The sequence below is a fragment of the Gadus morhua genome, chromosome 11, assembly GCF_902167405.1.
Source record: "Gadus morhua chromosome 11, gadMor3.0, whole genome shotgun sequence".
NCBI classification, from domain to species: domain Eukaryota; kingdom Metazoa; phylum Chordata; class Actinopteri; order Gadiformes; family Gadidae; genus Gadus; species Gadus morhua.
In genome coordinates, this window is record NC_044058.1 from 4,126,386 (window position 1) to 4,138,477 (window position 12,092).

A 12,092-nucleotide genomic window follows, 5' to 3' on the forward strand; every position below is an offset into this window, starting at 1 on the left:
TCTCTCTCTCTCTCTCTCTCTCTCTCTCTCTCTCTCTCTCTCTCTCTCTCTCTCTCTCTCTCTCTCTCTCTCTCTCACTCTCTCTCTCTCTCCCCCTCTCCCTCTCTCTCGCCCTCTCTTTCTATCTCTCATTCTCTCTCACTCCCCCTCGTTCCTCTCTATTTTCGGTAACATGCCGGATTCCAAACAAACAGTTCCCCTCTTCCCTCTTCAGCTTCAGTTTCGTTATGACCAAACTTCATGTTTGGGGATCTCCTCACCAATGTGACTCACACTGTCCCCTGGTCTCATGAGATACGATTAGATTCGATAACACTTTATTAACATCCTGCTATGTGTGTGTGTGTGTGTGTGTGTGTGTGTGTGTGTGTGTGTGTGTGTGTGTGTGTGTGTGTGTGTGTGTGTGTGTGTGTGTGTGTGTGTGTGTGTCTCAGGAGGGGGATGAAGGTGAAAGAGACAACATGAGGGAGGTCAGCAGACGTCTGTACGCACAGCTTCAGGACGCTGAGAGGAAACACCAGGAGGAGAGAGAGAGGCTTCAGGTAACACACACACTCACACACACACACACACACACACACACACACACACACACACACACACACACACACACACACACACACACACACACACACACATACACACACACACACACACACTCAAAGAAACATACACAAACTAACACAAACGATCACATGTACAAAAAGACACACACACACACACACACACACACACACACACACACACACACACACACACACACACACACACACACACACACACACACACACAGTATTACAAAGAGAGTAACAGGATGACCAAAAGCAGATACGGTTTACAATAATACGACATTTAGAGATATGTTTATATTTAACACTCTCTCTCTGGCAGGCGGAGGGCAGGGAGCTGCAGCAGCGACTGGGCGAACAGACGGACAGACTGAAGGAGGCGGAGGACGACGGGGAGAGGAGGGACATGCGTATCGAAGACCTGCAGAGGCTACTTGGAGGCATGGAGCTGGAGAGCGCGTCCCTGAGGGACTCCATCCGCGGCCGCGAGGAGGAGCTGCGCCACATGAGGGAGGAGGGCCAGAGAGACGGGAGGAGGTGAGGAGCAGCACAGAGGATCATCAGCATGTTCTATTTGTTTTTATTTACTCATGTTTGTACTTAACTTACTCAAGATCCGATGCAATCAATACATCAAGGAATGAGCATCAATATCACATCAATGAGCGGTAGTGTAACCACGTTGTGTGTGTGTGTGTGTGTGTGTGTGTTTTTGTGTTTGTGTGTCTGTGTGTTTGTGTGTTTGTGTGTGTGTGTGTGCGTGTTTGTGTGTGTGTGTGTGCGTGTGTGTGTGTGTGTGTGTGCGTGTGTAAATGTTTGTGTGTTTGTGTGTGTGTGTGTGTGTGTGTGTGCGTGTGTGTGTGTGTGTGTGTGTGTGTGTGTGTGTGTGTGTGTGTGTGTGTGTGTGTGTGTGTGTGTGTGTGTGTGTGTGTGTGTGTTGTGTAGGGCTGAGCAGTTAGAGAAAGAGGTGGCCACCCTGAAGGAGAAGATACACCATCTGGATGACATGCTGAAGTGCCAGCAGAGGAAAGTGCGACACATGATTGAGCAGGTACGGTTTCAGTGTGTAAAGTTTACGTACCCTCTATCTTTTTTTGCTCAGGGATTACGGACTGAACTTGTGTGTGTGTGTGTTTGTGTTTTTGCGACCACAGCTCCAGAACTCCCGCATGCTGATCCAGGAGCGAGAGCGCGTCATCAAACAGCTTGAGGAAAAGGTGGCGTTCCTGGAAGCAGAGGTGAGATACCGACATTGATAATTGCGATTAAGAAAAACAGTAAATCCTATCTACACAGAGTGAAGAGTAGGGGTGTATTCCTCCCGGGTCAATGGCTGTTACCCGCCATGGCTCTTTAAAGAATTGCAAACAGTTCCTGAGATGCGTAAAAGGACCTCTAGTCTAGATACCCTTTGCCATACCATTATTAATAGTCGCCCCTGTTGTTATTCTGTTCCCTTGTTCAGACATGTGTACATTAAACATTATTTTCTGTTGTTTTATTCACATTTTGATATTTACACATAAATGTATACACAATACATATGACTTGTTAACTTTTGAAATGGAGTCTGTTGTGTCTGATTATGAAATGTGAATCCACCTTTGGTCCTGTGCTGGGTCTAGAACCGGGAGATGCATGACCAGATGGATTACTTCCTGGGAGAGCAAAGGTCAAATGCATATCTCTCAACAGAACGCAACCCCAGGATAGTGTACAGGTTAGCTCATGCTCACAGTCACATTTTTTACCGAAATTAATTCACTAACACACACACGCACACACACACACACACACACACACACACACACACACACACTGACATTGGCAAACATAACTCTATAATTGTATTATTTATTCTACAATTCTTAAAAAACATTATATTTCCCCCAAAACAGCAAGCCCATAAAGCCAACGACTTCATCCAGCAAACCACTGCCATTCATGAAAATCATCGAGATCAATTCCTGAATGCGGAGAGTTCATCAAAAACATGAAGATCAGAGCCTGGATGCATAGGGTACTGAGTGAAGGAGAACCGATGGGTTCCCAGCAGCTAACAAACGCCTAACAACCGATAACACCCTCAACGCAGCTCACACTAGTGGGTTCCTGCCTGTAATATTACAACACCAGTACATCCACCAAACACACACACTCATGCTCTCTGGGATACATCGCAAGGAGAGATTGATTGGAATAGGTACAAAAAAGGCATAATGTTGGTTCAGTGGTCTTCTGTTAAATATCTGTTCTGAATTAATGGTCTTGCATTGGACTGAATATGTTTATTTCAGTGTTCTCTTGATTGAGACATTTTTGTTGTTTTTGTGCGCAAAGAATGAAGGATATGTTTAAGTAAGGGGCGTGATGTGTCACTACAAAAGTACTTACATTAAACAATTTAACTGTAGCATATTGAAGTGCAGACTAACATGTAGGCTAGGTACCGGGGGACATGGGGCCTAGGCAGATATTGTATTGTATTTTTACACCAATAACTTAAGCCAATATTTGTGTACATGCAAGATCCTCAACACGACAACTCCTATTGTGAGGAACTAGCACCACTCGTAGGAGGAAGACGTGATCGTCCATGAAGTCCTTATGCGTTAAGCTTACTAACCTTTAGCTTAGTCTTTAGCCTGAATGAACCATTTCACCATTCGACCTGTCTCCAATGTCTCCAATACTGACTGGCTTAAATGATCCGGCTCACCATTTTATTATTTTGATAGACCCTTTTGAAGCCCAACGCAAGGCACTTTATTGTATGGTTAGTAGTAAGCAGAAATAAAGATCAAGACATTGACGCGCTAATTATCTGACTTTTAGCAAGAACATTTCCCCTACAAAAGTCATATTTTCAATCAAATTCCTGAAGTTTCCTATCTGAGCTGATGTATTGTGTATATATATTTAGTTTTTATTTATGTGATTTCACTTCAGACTTCTAACAAATGTGACCGTGAGCATTTTCTCTTTATAAATATATTTATAGAAAAGACAGCTTTTGTAGTTTGTGATAGGAAATTTTGAGTGCATTCTCTTTTACTTGTCATCTGTTTGATAAATTAAAATTAAAAAAAAATCCCCTTGGTCATTTTACTTTCTTTACTTAGTCTTTAAAGATGCCTCCATCGTGGTCACTCCATGCTTTGCATTCTGAGACTGTTGGACTCATTCTGGTCTGTTTAGTGCAACAATGAAATGTCATTATTGGTATTTTGGGACCCAAGTTATAGACACAATTCAGGAAGGGGACTTGGAATATAAAGTTGACAAACAGGTGGTTTTAATTAGCAAAGAATGTCTAGGAATATTCACCAGCAGCAACTTCAGCATAGGTGAACGCAAGTATTTGGAAACACAATGTAACATTTCACAGTTCCTTTGCATATGGTACATGAATATTTTTGTATAATTATAAACCTTTATTAAATAAGCTTTAGCATGATTTACATAATCACAACATAAATAATATATTCCTGTACACCACTTATTTGACATGATTCCCAAAGAAACCCATTAGTCAGTTGACATAGTCCATATCTGAAAACCAGTGTGACATGTTGGTCTTCAAGTAGTATACATCCTATAGACACACAGACACAGACACATTCTCACAATGCAGTATGCATTGATAAACATAACAATTACGCTGTGAGAAGAGAATGAGAAGCATTTTATCTTAAATGAATAATTGGCTTTGTTATGGCTTTTGAAAGATTAACGCTAAGGGAAAGCAAGCAGGCTTTCATGACGTTGCAACAGAACATTTCTGCAAGATTGTTTAATGCAATTAACACTGATTGTCTCATAGCATTGCATAATATTTTGTTTGGCTAAATACATACATACACACCATCTATTCGGTTCACATATCATAACAATAATACTAAGTTAAGTTAATGTAAACAGAACCTTATCAGTGAACTGCAGTGCAATGCTTAGTTCAAACCAAAAGTGGTGTATTAATACTATAAGGCTGTATTAACACCATGAAGGGTGACCCCCCCACAGTAGTTCACTAAGGCAGTAGTAATACCTTCTCCACCAAAGGTGTGCATCCTGTTCTCCATCTCCAGACCAATAGGCACTTTCATCTAAGTGGTAGCGCGCTACAACATTGACTCTGACCTCCCAGGGACCGCCACAGGAGGGTTCAAACAGAGTTCCGTTCAGGGCACACTTTCCAGCGCGTTGTAGTTGTCTTTGAAGCTCTTCAGCTCCAGGAAGTGCTTTGGCAGCTTGCTCCGCTGCTGGTGGGTCCCCGGCGCCATGAGGGCGCTGCTCTGGGTCGGAGGGTCAGAGGTCGCGGGCTCCGGGCTGTAGCTTAAGTCCCTTGCGGCAGACTGGTGATCCAGGTTCAGAGTGCTGCAGCTGGCAAAGGACTTCACACTGAGATGGAGACAAGAATGACATGGAAAATATAATGAATGGTTATTTGGCTCGACTGAAGATCCATGAGGGAGTAAGGAGTTAGTGTAGAGTTGCTGCGGCCACTCACACAGAGGCCAGTTCAGTAAGAGCCTCCTGGTATTTCAAATACTCTGCCTGGCCAAACTCCTACGGATGAGAACCATGGACATGGAGCAGAAAAGAGTGAGCACATGGAACGATGTTCCCACCCAAAACATCCGATCCGTGCAATCCAAAATGTCTCGTATGGAGAAAGTGAGCGGTAACCTCCGGGCCGTGGCGTGCACAGTTGTACCCCTCCAGCACCCTGTCGATGAGCGGCCGGTTGGTGCTGCAGAAGAAGGAGTGGGAGTTGCGCAGCTCCAGCAGCCAGGTCCTGAAGCGCTTCCCTGTCACAGCCGTCGACGTACCGCCCAGTTCGTGGAAGGGGAAATCTATCAAACAATCAGAAGCGACAAAGTGAGGGTACAGCAATGCATCACCAACACAAAACACTGGTGCATCTGAAGCAGGAAGGAACAATACTAGTATGAAAGAGAACACCTCACCGGCGTCTCTGATGGCATCCAGCGCCCTCATCCTGTAGATGTAATCATAGCAACCTGCAACACACAAAGAGTGCTCTAGTAACATAGGATACACTGGAATTAGAACACAAAGAGACTATTGGTCACTACACACACAGACACACAGACACAGACACAGACACACAGAGAGAGAGAGAGATAGCTCACCATTTTGTCCTCTGTATTTTAGTCTCTCATCGTCAGGAGAAATCAGACGAGGTTCAAACTGGATTTTCTGTACTTTATTTAGTTTGGCGTCTATTTCCTGCCTCAGGTCCTGTAAAGTGTCACTTGTCAATACACACATTGTCAAACCAGCATTTAGCCGGCATACTAACTACACATAGGGCTACATAATACAATGCATTAAAGGGATTATAAATATAATTGTATAGAGTTAAACATGATAGAGGTTGGCGTTACCTTTGGTGCGTTATGACCCAGAGGTACGTGCGGTCCTCTGCGAGTCTTCATAGCAAACCTCATGACTTGCCTCTTCACCAAGATAAACAGCAGAACAAACACCTTGAGGAAAAGCAAGAAATAGCGTACCAGTTTATGATAAAGTAACTAACTTATTAACCATGGAGTGTAAATCCGTGTGACGATGCCGAGGGCATCCAAGCATACTGAGTGGAACAGGTGTAGCCTTTAGAGAGGTGAATGGTAAATGGACTGCATTTATACAGATCTTTTCTAACAAGTGGCCACTCAAAGCGCCTTACATGCACACATTCACACACCGACGGCGGAGTCAACCATGCAAGGCGACAGCCAGGTCGTTGGGAGCAGTTAGGATGAGGTATCTTGCTCAGGGACACCTCGACCCTCGAACTACACACTAACTAGCAACCTTCTGGTTAAAAGTCAACCCGTTATACCTCCTGAGCCACATGCCGGTGCTATTACAGATAAAATTCAAGGGATTACACAACTGCTTGTATGCACTCGAGATTGAAAACATGACTTCAACTCAATTTTACGGATTGTTTCTTTCCATGTTCTTATTTAGACTCACCAGACTTCCATAGGCCATCACCAGCACTACGTTGACGCTGGACAGAGGCGAGTCAGGGCGCATTTTCAAATCCTTCCTTTAGATCTACAAACTTAAATAACCGCTATACTTTCATATCAACCACGTTTTCAACAATGAAATGTTACTAAATGATAAAAAAACATCGCTAAAACCAGAGACAACTTCAACCACAGTTTTGTTGACATCCGGGGTAATCACGTGACATGTCCTACACTTCCGCGTCTCTGCTGCCACCTGCTGATTAAATACGACCTACTTTCTACTTTTTACTTTCATTCTACTTGCTGTAGTTTGGTCTGGCTTTGCGAGACTGAATACGACCCTACTCCCCGAAACACTGCTGTGAAAAGGAAAATAACGAAGGATACCTTTTCAATTCGGCCCATATTCACTAACTGGGAATTATGTGTTTGCTGACAGCATTGGTTAATGGGGAAGATGAATATAGCTTACATTTCACCACCACTTCCCCCACTTTACATTAAATGTAATCCATTGTACTCCAGGCTCCTCATATTCCTTCTGGATAATTATCATAATTGACTACAAACTTTTCGTCACTGTGACCCCCGGCTACCAATAAGACTATCTTGAATCACATGATGATGGCTGGAGCATGGGGCCTCCACCCTTGGACTTCAAAGACGTCATAGTTCTGTGTGAACAAGGCTAATTTGCATCTGCAGCTGAAACAGAGTGCAGCATTCTTATGTCTGAAATGCGGGTGGGTGTTTGAATGGGCTGCTCCAGGAACACTTTGATCTGCTTCCAATACTTATCTCTGTCCTGAGAAGACACCACACAACCATTGTCTGCTTGTTTGATTGGTTTGGATCATTGGACCGATGGATTGACAACATGGACTCTACTTATGGATCTGAGCTGGCCCACGACGTGAGGAGGTGGATATGGTTGGTCGCTTTGAAAGAGGAGGTTTCCACATGCATGGAGGCAAGGAAGCTGGTGCGGGCCTGGTTGAGGCTGTTAAAGGTCAATGATGGATGTTGAGGTTGGGTTGGGCTGATAACGCCACGTAACAGCAACTCAACATCTGTATCCCCAGCAGAACTTCCTGTGTGTCAACAGAAGGCGCAGACGCACTGCTGAGTGAGGCAAAACCAGAAGAGAAGACCAACTAGTGTGAGTATTAATACACTTTATCTGGTCTCACATCTCAGTTTGAATCCTGCTGTTTTTGTGACTGTTATTTTAATGTTTCAATTTTTTGTCACTCTCTCTATGAGATTGGCTTTTCTATTTTTTTTATGGCTGCATGTAAATCTTCTTTATCCATAAAATGTTTGTTTTTTTAATCTCGTGAAACATGTTGCATGTCAATGTGGTGTGTGGTAGCGTATTGGGCCACAGCTTTCTTTTGATGTTGCCCAACATGTATAACCAACACTAGTTGCATAAACATAAACATAAACTCTACTATAGGTCAAAAGGGAATACTTAAAGGGACACTGTGTAAAAATTACTCCCATCTAGTGGTACAATTGTATATTGCATTCAAACTAATAGTGCTCGCTTGTTCAAAAACTACGGTGGGCAGTATGTGCCAAGAAGCTGTGTCATGACATCCAATACTACCTCATCGAGTCATTCAAGTGATGATGAGGTTCGTTATTTCAATCAAATTTCAAACTGCATTGATTCATTAGTGTAAGCTAATGATGTATGAGTAATTATTCCTCGAGCAAGATAGTGTATTATTTCAGTCATCATTCACGCTGGCTCAGAGTGCAAACCCTGACCCTGTACCACGTAGTGCTTTTTGTCCCTCTCGGCAGTTCATAGACCGGAAGAACATGGAAGCCTCCATGAAGCTTACCCGTCCTATGTAACTACATATTAATTATTCTTCGCTCAGGAGGATAAGTGAGATTTTTGGCAGAGATAATTTTACACCAAAGAGGACTTACTTATGAATGAATACGTTGATTTGAGGTAATAAATGACTTAAAATATTACACAGTGTCCCTTTAATAGTGTACCTGTTCTGCAAGTTTAGTAGAGAGTATGCATGACTAATAGATAAACAATGTAATATATGTCCTTAGGCAGTTTCATTTTGACAAGAGGTTGGCGTCATGATTCTGGTGGGTTGGCAAAAACTATTGTATGACAGTGCTTGTTATTACCCCTATATGTGGTATCCCTTCAGCCCTTTGGATTTCTACATAGAAGGCAGGTAACCGGACTCTAGTCTTTCTCGTCTACTGGCTGGCTTACAGATTTGCTCCTAGTGTTTAAATTAGCTCTAACCCTAGCTTGGCCATGAACACTTTTCACGCATTAGCTGGGCATATATGTGCCTGGCTTTTGTGTTATTGTCTTCATAAATGTGTGTGTGTGTGTGTGTGTGTGTGTGTGTGTGTGTGTGTGTGTGTGTGTGTGTGTGTGTGTGTGTGTGTGTGTGTGTGTGTGTGTGTGTGTGTGTGTGTGTGTACATGCATGCTTTTATGTTGACTGAGAGTGACACATGACACATCGATAGTGTGGAATGCAACCCTATGAGAAGAAGACATAAACAATGGAAGAGGTGGAGAGAGGAACAGAAGGAACAGAAGAGAGAGAGAAGGCAAGAGAGGGCGAGACACAGTGGAGGAGAGGAAAAACCAGTGTGGCAGGTTTACGTCACTGTACAGCATTCATCACGCAGGCCTGATGGACGGAAAAGGCGCGGCACGGACAGGGGGCCCGACGTTCCTCATGTTGTGTTCTGCGTGAGCCCAGCGCTACGGTGCGCCACAAGAGGTAGAACCCCCCCCCATAGAGCTTCTGCATAGTACCTGTCGAAATCAGCCGGTTTGCATATACCGTGTGTTTGTGTTTGTGTTTGCTTTTAAGTGTGTTGTCTGTATGTCAGTGTGTGTGCATGTCTGTGTCTGTGAGTGTGTGTATGTGTGTGTGTGTTTTATTTGTCCGTGCATATTCTTTGGTGTGTTTAAGTTTAAGCGTGTGTGTGGGTGTATGTGTATGTGTGTGTTAGCTAAAGGAGAGACGTGTGTGTGTGTGCGTGCGTGCGTGTGTGTGTGTATGTATGTTTGTTTGTTTCTGTGTGCATGTGCTTATTCATGTGTGTGTTTAAATATGTATACACTTAAGCCTATGTGTGTGTGTGTGTGTGTGTGTGTGTGTGTGTGTGTGTGTGTGTGTGTGTGTGTGTGTGTGTGTGTGTGTGTGTGTGTGTGTGTGTGTGTGTGTGTGTGTTATTTCTCTCTCTGTACATCTGTTCATACTAAGGCCAAAGGAAATGTGACGGTGTTGCCCTGGTAACCCAGATGGGAGGCTTTGTGCCTTAGCCAGGCAGGTGTGTCTGTAAGTTGACACTCGCATGCGACAGTGAGTGCAAGCAGCTCCCAGCTCAGAAACACTGTCAGGTAGGCCGAGAGAGGACATCATATGGCCCCCTGTAGATGACGGTTGGTTACTCTTCTCTTACCTCTGCTTCTCTCTCCTGTGTAGATGGCAGTATTTTGTTTTTGCTCCTTCAGATGAATGTTGTAATCGATTGCTGGGATAACTAGGGTTATATTTATTAAGTGATCTGGAGGATCTATCAATATAACTTTGTTGCTTCTTCCCCTGACAGGTATTACTGTTTAATATGTAATTGTTTGAATGTGCATATGTGGGTTTTGCATAATGGCTCATTAATCATCAGTAATATCTCGCTTTGAGTGGCTATCCATTGGAATGCAAATCCATTCCACTTCCGAGCTATAACTTTATATTCTGGGGGGAAGAACAGAGATCCTTTGTTTCTAGGCATTTTCAGTCGTTCATATTTGTTAATGAGAGGAAAATAACATATGCTGATACACATAGTTTCTGCCTCGTGGATTGCTGCAGAGTAAGTTCTTCCAGTTTTTCAATCAGAAGAGTGTGACATGTAGCAGAGAGTATGTCACTTGTGTAAACAACCGTTTGTGACCTATGTGTATGAGTAAGAGCATTGTTGCTCTGGACTGAAGACAGTCATTGAGTCTATTGAGAACCTATTACACATGATGAGATACCTGAGGGAGGTTGGTTTAGTTTTCGCCACCAATCCTCTTTTTCCTCTCTTTATCCTATTTTTCCACTTCTTCATTCCGATTTCGTCTTTACAAGCCATAATTTCCTAAATCTTAATTCATTTCTTCGCGTTGCAGATATTGTTTAATATTATTCTCCTTTCTATTTTCTTTAGTTTCTGTCATCACACATTTGTTTTTGCTTCAACTGCCACTTTTAAACCAATCCACAGTACTGTTTGGCTGCATAACCACAATCCACCAAGCACAACATTCCAGCCCAATCCCAGTAACAAACTTTATATTTGTGTGTTTCTTGTGATTGTGCAGGCATTGAAGGCTGTTGTCCGAAGTCATCTATGCCAATGAGGATTCAACAGATCAGTATCTTAAACCTGGAAAGACAAAACACTGAACTCTTCAGAAGAGGATACCAGAGAAGCCCTTTTTGTTGTTTTACCGCAGAAGGGGAAAGAGCATCCACAGTGTCACTGGAATTCCATGGTGGTTGAAATCATACATGCCCAAGTGTGCAGCTACTTTTGGTAACTTTTGAAAGACAATTATAAGAGTGCTGCTGCCCTGGCACTCTGTCAACTGTCTATGCCCTTGGAATATTGGCTCATGACAACACAAACTGAGTGGAGAGCAGACGCAGGCTCACATACAGCCCAACCCTGAGGAGCAGCATTCACTCCTTCCCAGTGTTATTTGTTATTACCCCACAGGGAGTAATAACAATTTTTTCTTTATGCTTCCGGACATGGACATGCCTCTGCTCTCCAATCCTGTGAGTGAGTACAACAAGAGGGAGACTGGAGCCCATGTCATAGTTGACTCTGAAAGTGCTCTCTTCTACAGACTCACGCGCAGTGCAGGCAACAGGAGAGTCATGCCAGCAGACAAGTACCGGAGCCACAATAAGTATTTTTCTGAGAGGGACGACCCGATCCCTGGCATGAACAGGCAAGATCACATCCTTTGTAGAAATCCAGCCTGGCCTGCCAATCGATCTGGTATCGTTACTGTAAGCGCGGACAGGCAAACATTGTCGTCTGACTTGATAAGCCAGAATTACTCTGAAAGCCAGGCACCTTGCGTACGGGGAAGGACTGAGTGGAGGAGGGATTTCCTACCAAGCAGGAGCAGAAGCTTGGACTGGAGGGAAGCAGTCCCCTGCCCGGCCCAGGCCTCGAGGACCGGACCTCTGACACTTACTTCAGGTTACCAAGCAGGCCTGGTTAGCAACAGGTCCGGGAGTTTGGAGAGAGGAGGCCCCAGAGAAAGAGCCAGAGCCATGGTCACTGAGGGCCGTGTCATGGCAAGAGCCAATTCTCTTAACTCTGGCGGTTTGGCCAATGGCCATGGAGAGAGAATCTCAGTGGGAAGAAATCTAGAACCAAGAAGGGGACTTTCGGGCTATGCTATGGAGAAATGTGAATGGGGCCAATCTCTCCCCGTCAGGATAGGAGGA

General features: G+C 43.9%; 2 protein-coding genes across 3 annotated transcripts in view; one reads left to right on the plus strand and one right to left on the minus strand.

The window, feature by feature from the left end:
- The window catches only part of tuft1a (tuftelin 1a), a 13,721-nt gene extending 10,049 nt beyond the window's left edge, over positions 1–3,672 (plus strand). Inside the window, exons 7-12 of the mRNA XM_030369663.1 lie at positions 435–542; positions 892–1,106; positions 1,515–1,620; positions 1,724–1,807; positions 2,195–2,289; positions 2,468–3,672. Coding sequence (XP_030225523.1) covers positions 435–542; positions 892–1,106; positions 1,515–1,620; positions 1,724–1,807; positions 2,195–2,289; positions 2,468–2,540 — 681 coding nt within the window. The 3' untranslated portion in view covers positions 2,541–3,672. The remainder of the gene's footprint in view (positions 1–434; positions 543–891; positions 1,107–1,514; positions 1,621–1,723; positions 1,808–2,194; positions 2,290–2,467) is intronic.
- Positions 3,673–3,842: 170 nt separating this feature from the next.
- Positions 3,843–6,822, minus strand: ltap1 (lipid transport auxiliary protein 1). Of its 2 annotated transcripts, XM_030369666.1 has the most exons (7): positions 6,576–6,822; positions 5,981–6,082; positions 5,726–5,834; positions 5,540–5,593; positions 5,259–5,425; positions 5,080–5,138; positions 3,843–4,970 (listed from the first exon to the last, which is right to left on the minus strand). In XM_030369666.1, exons 1-7 carry the CDS (start codon positions 6,636–6,638, stop codon positions 4,751–4,753), a joined length of 774 nt encoding a protein of 257 aa, XP_030225526.1. In that variant the 5' UTR covers positions 6,639–6,822; the 3' UTR covers positions 3,843–4,750. The 2 variants fall into 2 exon arrangements, with proteins under 2 accessions (XP_030225526.1, XP_030225525.1); XM_030369665.1 differs by having other exon boundaries at positions 5,259–5,593.
- Positions 6,823–12,092: the final 5,270 nt, after the last annotated feature.